This window comes from Salvelinus sp. IW2-2015, linkage group LG11, assembly GCF_002910315.2.
Source record: "Salvelinus sp. IW2-2015 linkage group LG11, ASM291031v2, whole genome shotgun sequence".
Classification (NCBI taxonomy): domain Eukaryota; kingdom Metazoa; phylum Chordata; class Actinopteri; order Salmoniformes; family Salmonidae; genus Salvelinus; species Salvelinus sp. IW2-2015.
The window spans coordinates 1294978-1308651 of NC_036851.1; the positions used below are offsets into that span (position 1 = coordinate 1294978).

The 13674-nt window shown below is 40.7% G+C and overlaps 1 protein-coding gene across 1 annotated transcript; it reads right to left on the bottom strand.

Moving 5' to 3' along the window:
- Positions 1-4557: 4557 nt before the first annotated feature.
- On the bottom strand, positions 4558-11923 carry fam83c (family with sequence similarity 83 member C). Its single transcript, XM_023995795.2, has 4 exons — positions 11324-11923; positions 9675-9842; positions 9236-9360; positions 4558-5743 (listed from the first exon to the last, which is right to left on the bottom strand). The coding sequence occupies exons 1-4, from the start codon at positions 11831-11833 to the stop codon at positions 4780-4782; spliced, it is 1767 nt and encodes a 588-aa protein (XP_023851563.1). The 5' UTR covers positions 11834-11923; the 3' UTR covers positions 4558-4779.
- Positions 11924-13674: the final 1751 nt, after the last annotated feature.

Consider the following 13674-nt stretch of genomic DNA (forward strand, 5'->3'; position numbering starts at 1 on the left):
CTGATGTACTGGCCTGTCTCCTGGTAGCGCCTCCATGCTCTGGACACTACGCTGACAGACACAGCAAACCTTTTTGCCACAGCTCGCATTGATGTGCCGTCCTGGATGAACTGCACTACCTGAGCCACTTGTGTGGGTGGTAGACTCCGTCTCATGCTACCACTAGAGTGAAAGCACCGCCACCATTCAAAAGTGACCAAAACATCAGCCAGGAAGCATAGGAACTGAGAAGTGGTCTGTGGTCACCACCTGCAGAACCATTCCTTTTTTGGGGGTGTCTTACTAATTGCCTATAATTTCCACCTTTTGTCTATTCCATTTGCACAACAGCATGTGAAATTTATTGTCAATCAGTGTTGCTTCCTAAGTGGACAGTTTGATTTCACAGAAGTGTGATTGACTTGGAGTTACATTGTGATGTTTAAGTGTTCCCTTTATTTTTTTGAGCAGTGTATGTCAGGGCACACGGCCTGGCTCATGTCAATCGTGCATCAGAGGGTACCCTATCCAACTCCAGGGCCAATGTGGATCTTTATGTGGCACATTGTTAAATCCATGATGGGAAATGTACAAGTGCACACTTTAAGAAAAGCGCAGAGAAGCGGGGCGCAATCTATATGTGAGCAATAAATGTTTTACTGAGAGTATCCTGTCATCGTCATTACCATCATCATCATAGTAGTGGGGTAATATTTATCATATAGCCTAAGCATATATTATATATACACCTCACATGTGATCCGTGATAAGACTATGCAATTTGTATATATAAAATAAAAGCCTGTTAAAATGTTTCTGACTCCATAAAGATGATTCAGCAATATGAGATAGTCTAGTTGAGTTACAGATCCTCCCATGTGGCACAGTTGGTAGAGCATGGCGCTTGCAATGCTAGAGTTGTGGGTTTGATTCACATGTGGGATCAGTATGAAAAAGTACAAAAATGTATTGACTCACTACTGTAAGTCGCTCTGGATAAGAGTGTCTGCTAAGTGACTAAAATGTAAAAATGTACAGGAATAAGAACTGTCTGTCAAAGGCAAAACGGATTTAATTACATTGTGAAATTAACGACTACATTATGCTCAAGTTAGAAAGCATTAACAAGCACTGCAAGGCATTATTCTAACGAGAGAAAAACAAAATAGGAGCCACGGACCATAGCTCATGGGTGTGAGAGAGTCTCAACAGCGCAGGTCAGGAGCAAAGAGAGAGAGAGTCAATGAATCTGAGACTGTTTTATAAGCATCTGAGTTTGTTGGATTCAAAATCTGAGTGGTTGACCAATTGCATTACTTTTGAGTTAACATCCTGTAAGGTCTGATGTCTGAGTGGAAGTTATCACAATAGAACCTCTGCTACCCAGAGGTGTGACAGAATGGGGGTTGGCGAGAAAACGCAGCATTTCCAAGACAACTCAGAGGAATCCATGCATACAGTTGATAAGGGTCACTTTGTGGGCTGGGGCCACCCTACATCATCAGTATTTCTATTTGGTGGCATACACAGAATTAGATTAGAACCCCAATCAAAAACATCTTTATTGCAAATTGTTATTTGTATTAACACTGTAATCAGTTAATCTTAGCCCTTGTAACAGTTATAACTCTAGTTCACACATTTCATTTGCAAACTCATTTCTTTAAGCTGCAATATATAACTTTTTGGGCGACCCGACCAAATTCACATAGAAAGGTGAGATATAGAGCTGTCATTCTCATTGAAAGCAAGTCTAAGAAGCGGTGACTTGCGGTAGATCTGCTCTATGTGCGCTATTTTCTACGCTTCCCGTTCACCAGCTTCAAAGTGCTGAAAATACAATATATTTGGTTATGTAAAATATATTTCACAGTGGTTTAGATGGTACAATGATTCTCTACACTATGCATTGCTTGTTTTGTCACATACAATTCTAATAGTTTGCCTAATTTCAGTTTAACAATCAGGAAATTGCAGATTGCAACTTTAAAGCTGGGCGCACACTACGTGATTTTGGTGCGATTTAGCTGTCCAAGACAAGTTTTTGAGCTGTCCAAGACAAGTTTTTGAGAGACAAAATCCCCATGTCGTTGCCGACTCGGGAGCGCGGCCGTCTGAGGGCTAGTGATACCGATCCCACATTTGAGCCATCCCGATGTTTTCAAACGTTTAATTTTATTTGCACAAATCTGCAATGCACTTGTAGTGTGAGATGTGCAACGACAAGTTTTGAGAACAGTGATCAGCAATAGCCAATGAGAGCTTGCCAGAGAAGAAGCCTGTGAGATGAAGGCGTGTCGCTTTAACCAGAATATGTACTCTCGAGCAGGAGTGATGACTACTACTAGTATGCGTTTATACTTACCTTTAACCAAAGTTAGTGTCAAATCGTTATAGCTCTGAAGTTCACAGACAATTGGAAAGATATTTCAACTTGTATGGCAAGCGTGCTTTGAGCCACATCTTGTTCTAGTTACGTTAACAATCTAATCACATCATTTTTTTTTCACGAGACAGCGTGGCAAGTGAAGAAAATTGTAGTGTAGTGTGTGACCCCCCCCCCCACACACCCACCGTCTGTCCCACATCGTTTACTGTGCGTAACATTACGTTGGCAAGACAAAAAACTAGAGGAAGGACAGCTGTTTAAAGTGTGCGGCTCAGCAATGTTGGAAGGTCGTGTAGTGTATGCCCGGCACAACACAAAAACATGCTATTCTACTTTTTACACATGATCGATGGTTAAAACTAAAGTTCACATTGTGCTCAACAACTACATCAGAACCAGTTTAAAAAATCTTGTCAAATTATTCTGAATGGAAATAGTTGTTGTAGGGCTACCCTGTCTAAAACGGTATTCATTTTCTCAATCAAGTCTAGGTATATTATTTTAATGAAATAAATTAAATATTGAAACAAAATATCATTGCACATCTCACTATTAATATCCTCACTTTGATGAAGTCCCTCTTTTCATTTGCACACCAAATCATCCTAAAGTATAAAAAAAGACAGTAACGTAAACTTATAGATATAGAGTACCAGTCATTCAATGTTTTTTCTTTATTTTTTACTATTTTCTACATTGTAAAATAATAGAGAAGACTTCAAAACTATGAAATAAAACATATGGAATCATGTAGTAAGCAGAAAAGTGTTAAACAAATCAAAATGTATTTGAGATTGGGTAATTGTGGAGGCCAGGTCATCTGATGCAGCACTCCATCACTCTCCTTCTAGGTCAAATAGCCCCTACACAGCCTGGAGGTGTGTTGGGTCATTGTCCTGTTGAAAAACTAATTTTAGTCCCACTAAGCGCAAACCAGATGGGATGGTGTGTCGCTGCAGAATCCTGTGCTAGCCATGATGGTTAAGAGTGGCTAGAATTCTAAATAGAATCACTCAGTGTCACCAGCAAAGCACCCCCACACCATCACACCTCCATGCTTCACGGTGGGAACCACACATGCGGAGATGTTCTGTTCACCTACTCTGCGTCTCACCAAGACACAGCATTTGGAACCAACAATCTCAAATTTGGACTCATCAGACCAAAGGACAGATTTCCACCGGTCTAATGTCCATTGCTCGTGTTACTTGGCCCAAGCAAACCTTTTCTTCTTATTGGTGTCCTTTAGTAGTGGTTTCTTTGCAGCAATTCGACCATGAAGGCTTGATTCAGTCTCCTCTGAACAGTTGATGTTAAGATGGGTCTGTTACTTGAACTCCGTGAAGCATTTATTTGGGCTGCAATTTCTGAGCCTGGTAACTCTAATGTCCTTCTCCTCTGCAGCAGAAGTAACTCTGGGTCTTCCTATCCTGTGCTCGTCCTCATGAGATCCAGTTTCATCATGGCGCTTGATGGTTTTTGCGACTGCACTTGGTGAAACTTTCAAAGTTCTTGAAATGTTCTGCATTGACTGACCAAGTCTTAAAGTAATGATGGACAGTCATTTCTCTTTGCTTATTTGAGCTGTTCTTTCCATAATATGGACTTGGTCTTTTACCAAATAGGGCCATCTTCTGTATACCATCCCTACATTGTCACAACACAACTGATTGGCTCAAACGCATTAAGGAGGAAAGAAATTCCACAAATGAACTTTTAACAAGGCACACCCGTTAATTGAATTGCATTCCAGGTGACTGCCTCATGAAGCTGGTTGAGAGAATACCAAGAGTTTGCAAAGCTGTCATCAAGGCAAAGATTGGCTACTTTGAAGAATCTCAAATATAAAATATATCTTGATTTGTTTAAAACTTTTTTGGTTACTACATGATTCCATATATGTTATTTCATAGTTTTGATGTGTTCATTATTATTCTACAATGTAGAAAATAGTAAAAATAAAGAACAACCCTGGAATGAGTAGGTGTGATCAAAAGTAAAAACACATCTTAAAAAACAGTCAAACTCCATTTACAACTCATTTCATACAATATTAATCATTAAAACCATACTGGCTAGTGAAAGACACTCACAGAAATAAGAAAACAATACACAGTCATTGAATGAAGGGCCGGCCCTAGCCTTTTGGGGGCCCTAAGCAAGATTTGTCATGTCACTTATTGGCTTCAATGTCTACATGCAAATGCTAAAAAGCTATCACTACAACTCACTCAGTGTAAACAGGCTAATTCAGGCTGTACTGTACCCTCCTCTAAACTCCTAAAGGGGAATTAAGGTACAAAATGCCCCTCCGCTATAATGTTCTTGACAAAAGGCAAAAAAGTGTGCTCTGCTTCCTGGAGGTCCAGTGCGATGGGGGTAGGGGAGGCAAAGCCTCAGTCAGCAGAGCCTCAGTTGTTATTCTTTAACTCAAACCTGCTGTACACCTGTTTGGACTTCATCTTGTTGTAGTGGTTGACCAGGTCTAGTTTGCTGTGGCCTAAGGTCATGCGTTTCTGGTCCTTCCGGTTTAACATGGGGGGCGGTGGAGGGGGAGTCTGCTCGCTCTCCGGCTCTGTCTGGGAGAGGTCTGGCCCMCCAAAGGCTGTACTGTGAGGAGGACACCTCCTAAAGACGGAGGTGTCCTTCTCAGTTGTGGGGAGGAGGTCCTTCTTGGTTGGGGGGAGGAAGAGGTCGGTGAGCTTGTTGAGGACGGGGTTGGAGGTGGTCCTCTGCTTGGCAGAGTGTTTGTTGTCCGGCATTGGAGACTGTGTCTTGGGGCTACTGTTGTGATCGTATAAACCAAGAGCCTGAAACTTGGACGTTGTTCCGCCAACATTTGGTTGGTGGAACTCTGTGGGGATGGACTTGGACCAATCTATCCCGACCGATTGGCCGATCCCAGAGGAAGGGTGCTCTGTAACTGGGCTGTGATTGGTCCCATTGGGGGAGCCTCTCGTGCCTTGGGCAGTCTGATTATGAAGGGAGTGAGTTAGTGCCCCTCCTCTCCTCTCAGGGCTCAGGTGAGAGTTGCTGGTCTCTTTCTTGTCTTGACCTTGAGTGACCTTGTAAACCGTATTGGTCATGCCGGGTGCTGCCTTGATGCTGGACATGCTGCAACTGGATTGGCTGCTGGAGTTCTCTGAACTCAGAACCCTCTCCCGTGACCTCTCGGGGAAGAAGTCTAGCCCCATGTTGGGCGCAGGAACAGGGTTGGGGTAGTAAGGGAGATCCTCTTCATCTGGGTTATGGAAACAGTCAATGATCTGAGAGTCAGCGTACAGGCAGCGGAATTCTCGGTCGAAGCTCTCAGTGATCTGCCCAGAGAAGTGCATCACCATGTTGCTGTGGACCTGCGCTGAGAGCCAGCTGAAACTACAGGAAAGGGAACATGATCGAAAACAATGACATCTTCAACAACAAGTAGTTGTACAGTATGTACACACAAATGTACACAGTACATAATGGGCTAAATATGCCATACAGAAAATACATCCCTACCCAGTAATGTTCTACTTAAAAACAAAGTACCTGTAGTGTATAAAAACGTTTTAAACTCAGAAATGGTTTGCACACTATTTATAAACCTTCAGAAAAATATATAAGTACATCCTGTGCAAATGGTAACTAATTCTGGTGAGAAAACAACATATCTTTTTAACAGCTTTAGACGACATGCAAGCAATATGACAGTTTGGTAACACTTTACTTAGGGCGTATAATTATTTAAAAAAAAATTTAAGCATGTTTGAGGCCTTATAAAGTTTTATAAATCAACTAAATGTTGTCTTTCTACGTTTCAATTTCCAACAGGCAAAAATGACGGATAACTCCGATTCATTATAACATGACATTTACACATTATAAGTAGTTCAAAGATTCTTATGACAAGTCCTATAATTAGTGATGGGGGAAAAAAAGAGATGGTTACATATCGCAATATTATTTTGGATGATATTATATTGATACTTTGACTCCAAATATCGATTTGAAAAAAAAAAAAATATATATATGTATTTATTTATTTGCTAGGTAGGGTTAAGCTTGCGTTAGTCGGCTGTACCTGCGCCAAAACTCTGGTGTTTTTCATCCTATAGCTTGTTCTCCATCTTCTTTTTAAATAGTGAGCTAACATGTTTTTTTGCACTTTTTTCTTTTTATTTCACCTTTATTTAACCAGGTAAGCAAGTAGAGAACAAGTTCTCATTTACAACTGCAACCTGGCCAAGATAAAGCAAAGCAGTGCGACAAACAACACAGAGTTACAAATGGAATAAACAAACATACAGTCAATAACACAATAGAAAAGTCTATATAGTGTTTTAAATGAAGAAAATAAATAGGCCATAGTTGCAAAATAATTTCAATTTAGCAATTAAACATTGGAGTGATAGATGTGCAGAAGATGAATGTGCAAGTAGAGATACTGGGGTGCAAAGGAGCAAAAATAAATAAACAATATGGGGATGAGGTAGTTGGGTGGGATATTTACAGATGGCCTATATACAGGTGAAATGATCTGTAAGCTGCTCTGACAGCTGATGCCTAAAGTTAAAGTTTTATTTCCATGATTGATCAAAAAAAATATCTTGTCTCTCCGCAGCAGACATATAGTGAGCAATATGTTTGGGACAAATCACAATAACATCTCAGTAATGAATTGCAATAAATATAGAATCGTGAGAACCATGAGAATTGCAATACATATCGTATTGGCACTTAAGTATTGTGATAATATATTGTGAAGTCCCTACTTAGAATGCACTATGACCACATAATACGTTATGCCTGTATAATAACACCTGTGTTATCTACAGTTTCTTAGGGGAAGCATGTTTTCAAAACGACCAAACAAATATGAACAGGCTAACTTTGAATTCAATTTGAATACTGAACCAGAAGAACAACTTGGGTACATAGCATCTCAGTGTTCCTCTGTATGTGAGCAATTGTTTTTGTTTGAAGTACTACTGATTTCCCTTTCATTGTTGTAAAGCCCGTCATACGGATGTGCTTGATAGTCAAAATAGCTACCACTTCCAAATATAAGGCGTTTTGTTTGAATTTCAAGATAAACATAAAATGGAACTACAGATATATTTCCATTAAACTCCACAGGTAAATGCTTTTGCATTGACCGAGGGCTTGGCACATGTGTACAAACCTCATTGTTTGCACAGTCACCCACAAGTTAAACCCTTGTAGACCGTCCTACCTGCTCCCTACCCAGTAATGAATCATCATCAGCTGAGAAAACAGCTGACACTTCTATCTTCCTGTCTGAACATGAAGGCAAAATCTAAACATACAAGCTTCATATTCCCCATAAAGTGAAGTGAGACATAGAAAAAGTGTAAGGCCAAGGAAGAAAAGTACACATTCATCTCAACTTCCTCTACACACCTTCCTCTAGTCTTCATCAAGCCCATAAAACGCCTGAGGGCTCTCAAGAACACGTTTGTTCAACTGATACTAGTTTTGTTGGCAGTTGACAAAACTGCCAACACATTGCTTTTCAAAATGGAGGGTGTACTAATGTTTTGCATGAGATTAAGTGACAAGCGCAATGAGCAATACAGTGTAGTTAATAAGTGCATGTATGCACTTCTTCAATTGTTAAGACACACTTACTGGGACTAATTGTATAACCACTCCTATCATGGTCAAGTATTATTTGCTTGTTTCAAATCCTTCCACTTCTATCAATTATACAAGAAAAGCACTGTTTACTCCAATTAAGGGAGGGGTGGTATGGTTAGGGAAAAATATATACATTTTTAAATATATACAGTACCAGTCAAAAGTTTTAGAACACCTACTCATTCAAGGGTTTTTCTTGATATTTACAATTTTCTACATTGTAGAATAATAGTGAAGACATCAAAAGTATGAAATGACACATATGGAATCATGTAGTAACCAAATTGTTTTTGAGAGAATGCCAAGAGTGTGCAAAGCTGTCATCAAGGCAACGGGTGGCTACTTCGAAGAATCAAAAAAAAATATATATATCTTGATTTGTTTAACACTTTTTTGGTTACTACATGATTGCATATGTGTCATTTCATACTTTTGATGTCTTCACTGTTATTCTACAATGTAGAAAATAATACAAATAAAGAAAAACCCTTGAATGAGTATGTGATTGGAAATGATGCAGACAATTACATTGATGGAAGCTACAATCTATCTGCAATATTGAAGCTGATCTACCCACCCCAAAAAATACAAAAATGTAAATAAAAGCACCGTAGGCCACTAGCTTTGGGAGACATTTAAATCGACATCAAAGATAGAGCTTAATGCAGTGGTTATTTAGCTGTTATAACTATTAAATAGCGGAACATTTTATTTTCCCCTGATGCCGATGTGATAACGTTTTCGTTATTAAACCATTTATCTGTAAAAACTGCTTACAGACAACCAGCTCTCCATTATATGGGATCACAGCTACCCAGCCTGGCCTTGCCTGACATGACAAACACTTGCTGCACAAGGTGACCTTGCTCCTAGAGGACCTATCCCATCCACTCTCCAAAGAGTTTGACCAATTGGCTTCTGGATGCTGGTATAAGGTACCAAGGCTCAACTGAGGGAGAGCACAAAGCACTTAGAAATGGGATGTTTACCTAATGACTAAATGACTAAAATTTCAGCTATGTTTGCCTGAGTCACCTTACTAGATAATTCAGAGTGCCACCCAATGTTGGTAGACAATGTCCAGAGCAAGGCTAGCGTTTAGCTGAAGCAGCATATCGTGCAATATAGAAATTCTCAGTTCACGCTTATCATGCTTTAGATTTACTGCAAATGAATAGATAAATAACTGATATGCGTTTTGCCAAGACACGTGAGTACAATCCTTACCTGTATGACCCAGCGATGACTTCCTCACAGTCTATAATCATAAACTTTTCCTGGACCTGCCCGGTGAATTTCTTCCCACTTTTAGTGCAGTACGTGTCTCCACACACACTGCGGATTCTCATGTTCTGGAAAGGTCATGAAAATGTCACACGTTTTGTGGAAATAATAACACCAATAAGATGAACAATATCTATCTAATCATGATGTATGTTTGAAGGTAATAAATGGTATCAACCCATCTTCCGTTTTCACACTGAAAAAGTGTACCAAAGCACATTGTATAATGAATGCATGCACACACACACACAGAATAAGAGAGAAGCAGAAATACGTCGAGAGAGAGAGGGGGAGAAAAGAGGGAGCGAAATACACAGAGTATAAATAGTACACTCTATTCAGCAATCCATCAACCCATGCACCCACCACATCCCATACTTACACCCAGGTGAGAGTTCTGGATGTCCAGTGCTGCACACATGTCAACAAAGTAGTTGAGATTCTTCTCGTCCAGGAGAATGTACACAGGGACCTTGCGCTTGTTCGAGGCCTCCATCAAGTCACACAGCAGATCAACGTCTGTGAAGAGGTCCATGACCAACGCTATGACCTGCGCACACAGGGAAAAGGTGATAAATACTCAAATGTAATTTGATGGACGGACAACAGGGTGCAATTCTGTTCTTTTCTATTTGGTAATTTTATCTATAGGCTTATAATAATAATTGTGTTTATCACATCTGTATTTTGTACCAGCCAAGTATGAACGATAATTAAAACGATCATACAATTTTAGAATCAGAATCACCTTTATTCACCGAGTACATTTACATGTACCAGGAATTTGACCTGGTGAAATGCTGCTATTAGTGCTAAGATAATGTCATAACACTTCCTATGAATGTACTCTCCATAATGCAGTCTAAGCACATTTATAAGCCTTATGAGCAATGCATAACGCACAACAATAGGTGCTTCTAGCTGCTCATTAACATCTACATAAAGCATTATAAGCAGGCTAAGTGTTAAGCTAAGTGTTATAATGCCTATATGAAATGCTCATTGGGACATTTTGTCAAGAGTGATTCTGCAATCATGTTCGGTGTGCAAGACAGCTAGGTGTATTAAAGCAGTGGTTCTCAAACCTCTCATCGGGGACCCCCAGGCGTTCCATGTATTTGATATATTCCAGAGCTAGCACACCTGATTCAACATGTCAACTGATCATCAAGCCTTTGACTAAGTCAATCAGGCGAGCTAGTTCGGGGCTACAACAAAATGGAAACGTCTGGGGGTCCCCGAGGAGAGGTTGAAAAACACTATTAGAAGGTGTGCAGGAGAATGGGAATATTTGAAAAAAATAGGAATATACCCCTTGATGAGCACAATATAATGCTCTCTTAATGAGGTTTACATATAGGGCATTATAATGCTTTACTTTGTAAGGCATTATATAGTATTGGTCATAATGCTATATGAACGTAGTAATATATGATTAAGACACCTATGATGAGCATTATAATGCATTATGCAGAGGGTATTCATAGGAAGCGTTAACAATTTTATCTAACACAAGTCTACATGGCTTTTTGCCAAGGATAACCAGGCATGAGCTGAAGGCCTGTATGCCTCGGTACATACTGTAGTAAAAAGTATTGCTATTGCACTAGGCTACCTTTTCTTCAAATGAATATGACACACACACATTACAGGCTGAAATGAATGTATGAAACGTTGAGGACCCTAATAAAATTATAGCCTAGGCCTATGGTCTACTGTATGGGGAGTCCTCTTGCTCCAAAACGAAACCATGAAGGCTTGTATATCCCCCTCATTTCCTTTAAGATAAATGGAGGTAAATTAATGTGTGTTTTAGCGACAACACACAGCTTTTCCAGATTAGATTGTAAAACATACATTACATGGGCATGGTTAGACACGTCAAATAGTTCAATTGTTTGTATTAAAGCAAAATAAGCCTATAAGCCTATAGTGGACAGAGGTAGGAAAATAACCCAAGTGCCTTTTAGGGGACATTAGCCATTTGGCCGTTACTGTGTGTGTATATATATATAAAATTCAATGACTTACCCTTTTTGCTTTATTAATTAATGACCGAATGAGGTCTTTCACATTGTGAGTCTTGTCCCTTTGGAAATAGATCTGTGTTTCTGAGGGTCCGTATCGTTTGGGGTTTTCTGGCCACCCTAGTTCCAGCATAGGTGGCTCTTCGTCGGACATCATTGGGAAATAGGTCCCCGAGGTAAGCTCCGAAACCGTATCCCCCTCCCCAATGTCCCCCTCAGTGCCATTTGAGCTGTTGTCGGAGCTACAGTTCTTGGCTGCATTCTCCGTAATATAATGAATCTCAAGCGGCGAGAGAAAATTTAATTCCCTTTCCTCTGTCAGAACTCGTCTGTATTCCTTCTCCCCAGACTCCAACAGAGCGTCTGTTGCCAACCTGGCCGCCTCGTTGTGGCTGAGTTCGAGCGTCGAGCCTTGTCGCCATGGGTTCTTCACTTCCTCTAACCTGTTGGCGAGTTTACCAAGCGCTTTGCGCCCGGAGTTCTGTGTCGGCCGGAGCGCCTCGGAGCTCATCATTGTGCCTACGCAGCACTAAGGTAACAGATGGCGGTGTACTCTCGTGCACTACAGCACTCTTACAGGCATATAGCAAATGTAATCTCTAAAAACTAGTAGTCTCTTTATGGAAACGGCCTGCGCTGAAATGGACTGGACTTCTCTAGTTGCCGATCATGACAGGTAGGCTATTCCCGCCGGGGCTTTCGTATTGTTGGTCTAATAGTCTGTTCAGAAGCACACCGCCTCTTGCTCACCAGGGTGTAATCATTAGTCCAAAAAGTTGCGTTTTGCAACGAAAACAAGCGTTGCTATTGGACACATTCAGGTAGGTCTCGCCCTCGTTCCGTTTTCTTCCGTTTACGAAAAGTTTTGCAACATAATTGGTGTAATGAATAAACCCCTGTATATATCGGTCACGGTATCTAACGTCATCTGGCTCCACCTCTCGCTCACATAATAAGAAATTGAAAACCTATCCCCAGTGTCTCTTTATGGTAGCCTTCATACAGTGCATTTGGAAAGTATTCAGACCCCTGGACTTTTCCACATTTTGTTACGTTACAGCCTTATTCTAAAACGGATAAATAATAATTCCATAGCAATCTACAGACATTTTTGTAAAATTATTTAAAATTTATATTAAAAATACCTTATTTACATAACTATTCAGACCCTATGAGACTCACCATTGAGCTCAGGTGCATCCTGTTTCCATTGTTCATCCTTGAGATGTTTCTACAACTTGGAGTCCACCTGTGGTAAATTCAATTGAATGGACATGATTTGGAAAGGCACACAACTGTCTATATAAAGGTCCCATAGTTGACAGTGCATGTCAGTGCAAAAACCAAGCCATGAGGTTTTAGGAATTGTCCGTAGAGCTCAGAGACAGGATTGTGTTGAGGCACAGATCTGGGGAAGGGTATCAAAACATTTCTGCAGCACTCCACCAATCAGGCCTTTATGCAGAGTGACCAGACAGAAGCCACTCCTCAGTAAAAAGACACATGACAGCCCACTTGCAGTTTGCCAAAAGGCACCTGAAGACTCTTAGACCATGAGAAACAAAACTATCTGGTCTGATGAAACCAAGATTTAACTATTTTGCTTGAATGCTAAACGTCAGGTCTGGAGGAAACCTGGCACCATCCCTACAGTGAATTATGGGGGTGGCAGCATCATGCTGTGGGATGTTTTTCAGCTGCAGGGACTAGACAGAATCGAGGCAAAGATGAATGGAGCAAGTACAGAGAGATCCTTGATGAAAACCTGCTCCAGAGCAGTCAGGACCTCAGACTGGGGTGAAGGTTCACCTTCCAATAGAACGACCCTGAGCACACAGCCAAGACCACGCAGGAGTGGCTTCGGGACAAGCCTCTGAATGTCCTTGAGTGCCCCAGCCAGAGCCCGGACTTGAACCCGATCTAACATCTCTGGAGAGACCTGAAAATAGCTGTGCAGCAACCTGACAGAGCTTGAGAGGATCTGCAGAGGAGAATGTGAGACACTCCCCAAATACAGGTGTGCCAAGCGTGTAGCGTCATACCCAAGAAGACTCGAGGCTGTAATCCTGTAGGGGGGGGGGGGGGGGGGGACGATGTAATACATTTTAGAATAAGGCTGTAACATAACAAAATGTGGAAAAAGTCAAGGGGTCTGAATACTTTCCAAAGGCACAGCCATTCAAAAGTTTGGGCTCCCTTAGAAATGTCCTTGTTTTTGAAAGAAAAGCACATTTTTTTGTCCATTAAAATAACAGCAAATTGATCAGAAATACAGTGTAGTAATATTGTGTAGAAATAAATATAATAGAGTATAGACAATGTTAATGTTGTAAATGACTATTGTAGCTGGAAACG